The 3,157-nt window shown below is 41.6% G+C and overlaps 1 protein-coding gene across 1 annotated transcript in view; it reads right to left on the bottom strand.

Moving 5' to 3' along the window:
• Positions 1–1,133: 1,133 nt before the first annotated feature.
• Positions 1,134–3,157, bottom strand: part of LOC104943923 (receptor-type tyrosine-protein phosphatase U) — a gene marked incomplete at its 3' end in the record, with an annotated part of 12,265 nt that continues 10,241 nt past the window's right edge. Inside the window, exons 4-5 of the mRNA XM_010769393.1 lie at positions 2,904–3,039; positions 1,134–1,283 (exon numbers count right to left, since the gene is read on the bottom strand). Coding sequence (XP_010767695.1) covers positions 1,134–1,283; positions 2,904–3,039 — 286 coding nt within the window. The remainder of the gene's footprint in view (positions 1,284–2,903; positions 3,040–3,157) is intronic.

Genomic DNA, 3,157 nt, shown 5'->3' with positions numbered 1-3,157 from the left:
GGCCCCAGGTGTATATCAGTATGTAGTGTCTCTACTTTAAAGAGTCCTCTCCTGCTGATGTTCAGGTGTATATCAGTATGTAGTGTCTCTACTTTAAAGAGTCCTCTCCTGCTGATGTTCAGGTGTATATCAGTATGTAGTGTCTCTACTTTAAAGAGTCCTCTCCTGCTGATGTTCAGGTGTATATCAGTATGTAGTGTCTCTACTTTAAAGAGTCCTCTCCTGCTGATGTTCAGGTGTATATCAGTATGTAGTGTCTCTACTTTAAAGAGTCCTCTCCTGCTGATGTTCAGGTGTATATCAGTATGTAGTGTCTCTACTTTAAAGAGTCCTCTCCTGCTCATGTTCAGGTGTATATCAATATGTAGTGTCTCTACTTTAAAGAGTCCTCTCCTGCTGATGTTCAGGTGTATATCAGTATGTAGTGTCTCTACTTTAAAGAGTTCTCTCCTGCTGATGTTCAGGTGTATATCAGTATGTAGTGTCTCTACTTTAAAGAGTCCTCTCCTGCTGATGTTCAGGTGTATATCAGTATGTAGTGTCTCTACTTTAAAGAGTCCTCTCCTGCTGATGTTCAGGTGTATATCAGTATGTAGTGTCTCTACTGTGACATGTCTCCATGCTTTAATATTCAAAACGCTCTTTATTTCTCTCATACTGCCTGTGCTGCAGCACCTCTTTTCACCCTCTGTCTGAAACCAGAGTCCAGTCTGGTCTGATTGGTTAGCTGGCCGGCTCTGTTTTGAGTGGTCAACCAGCTTAGAGCTATTTCTGCCCCCATTAGCGTATCACGTACAATGTGTTGGAACGGTTGTCAATAGAAGCGCCCAGTGTTCCATAGTGATGTCACTATGTTCCGGAAATTTTGGATTTTATCTTTGTCAATCCATTTACATGCACTTAAAACTATAGAACACAATACAGTAAAGGGAAACCCCCAAAAAAGGAGAACATGGCCTCTTTAAGATTAGAGTTCGTGGTTATAGAATATGTGTCATAAAGCAAAAGTCATCACATAGACACGATTTAAAATATAAATAGTGTGTGTGTGTGTGTGTGTCTGTGTCTCTGTGTCTGTGTGTGTACGTGTGCATGTGCTGCGTGAGTGTGAGTGTGTGTGTGTTTGTGTGTACCTGAAACTCCTCTCTGATGGGCGAGGTGTTGCTCTGCGTGTCGACCTTCAGCATCTCCTTGTAGGTCAGAGCGAACTCGTTCACGGGGATGGCCGTCTCTCCGCACAGACACGCCTCCAGGATGGCGTCATGGATGAACACGTACTGCTCCTGAGAGACAGCGCGCAGGGAAAAACATACATTTACCCACAAGCCTTTGCTGCACTTATGAGCCTCCTAACCGTTAATTGCCCACTTGCACAATGCAGAATTTAATTACTGCTGTCGAATGTTGACTAATAGTCACAAGTGTCAAACGTTCTCAAAATCTCCATGCCCACTCGCAGGCATTGTCCATCATGTCTATAAATGGGGTAAAAAGTGGTGAAATCACAAATAAGAGGAGCACAAACACTGCCCACACACACTCGTTAAATCCCGTCACGAGCGCTGCAATTAACGAGGACATTTGTTTTGACACCCAACCAAACAAAAGATCAAAGAGGCGAGCGTGCATTCAAATTACCAGCCATAAAACTGTTCAACTTATTTATCATTTTTAATGTGTTTTGTAATTGCTAAAGTATTTATTCAACGGGTGGACAAGCTTCAGCTGAAAAGGTAAAATAAATATAATTCTTTTGGTATTTACTGCTCTTTCTCCACTTCACACTTTACGAGAGGGCGATTTACTGAAATGTTCTCAAACTTTAAATAATGAATGGCTTTTTCTGAGTTGTTTACTTGAAAATTGGACACAGTTTGAGAAGAATAACACACATAAACACACAATTAGCTTTTGTCAAGTTAGTGGAAAATAATATATTACACTTACAGTAACAGCTTTCAAAACCTCTAATATTTACCCTCCAATGTGTGTGGCTTGTAGACAAGAACAAGTATGGGAACCCTTTGGACTTTCCTGGTTTTAAGGTGAATTGAGCTTTAAATCTGATGTTCAAGCTTGGAAATATGGTAAAAGCTGATTAAGCAACAATGGGGATATACTTCCGCCCCGACCTGGAGGGGATTTGGGTTGAAAAATGTAAAACTCAACCGATTTTCTTAAACAGAAACACATTAAACATTTGTGTAAACATTACCATATGTTCTGGCAGTGCCCTGTGATCCTGAACTACCGTAAACAAGTCAAGTCTTTTATTGAAATGAGACTTAAAGTGATGATTCCATTTAACTTTGAGACACTACCTGGGCCTGAGACGAGACACCATCAAGGGATTTGCAAACTAATATATGTTCAATGTCTTAAAGGTCCCCTATCATACTGTTTTTCATCAATATATTTCAGGTCTCAGATATATACAGAACATGTCTCTGAAGTGTTTGGCTCCAAACACCAAACAGATCATTGCAGCATTACCCATAATCCCCTCTGTTTCAGCCCTGTTTCCAAAGTGCTGATTCTCTGTCTGTTACTTTAGATGAAAATAAGGAGCCCCTCCCCACGCCCCTCTGAGAGAGATTTGGTTAAAAAGAACACAATGGTGCTCTAGGAGGAGGTTCAGGTGATAAGGGGGGGGGGGTTACCTTGGTTGGTGATTGGCTAATGGTTAAACAAGCCAACACATCGTTATGACATCATAAAGTGGCCAAAATCTGATCAGCTCATTTTCAGACAGGTTTTTATAGAAATGGATCAAAAAGAGAGAGAATCTTTGTTCCTGAAACTTTCAGAGTCTCTTTCCACAGAAGGGACACATGTTGATGTAGAAGAGACATGGAAAAGTGGATTTTGCATAATAGGTGACCTTAAAGTAAAAAAGCACTCACCTCGGTCTGGATCATGTTGATGCGTCGGGAGCAGAGGGTCTTCACACAGTTGTAGATGTCCACCACCCCCTCACACTCGGCCATATCCAGCATGACGTCCAGAACGATGTAGCAGCCGGTCCGACCCGCCCCCATGCTGTGAGGAGAAAGAACAACACACAAGCATCAGTATACAGAGGACATACAAAAAAGAAATGGTGAAGAGAAAGCAAAGAAAGAAAATGAATACTGTGACCACTGCCCAAGGGCACACA

This window comes from Notothenia coriiceps, unplaced genomic scaffold (genome assembly GCF_000735185.1).
Source record: "Notothenia coriiceps isolate Sejong01 unplaced genomic scaffold, NC01 NC01_scaffold00007184, whole genome shotgun sequence".
NCBI classification, from domain to species: Eukaryota; Metazoa; Chordata; class Actinopteri; order Perciformes; family Nototheniidae; genus Notothenia; species Notothenia coriiceps.
The sequence above is the reverse complement of the archived record's forward strand: the minus strand, read 5'-3'. Positions and strand labels throughout refer to the sequence as shown.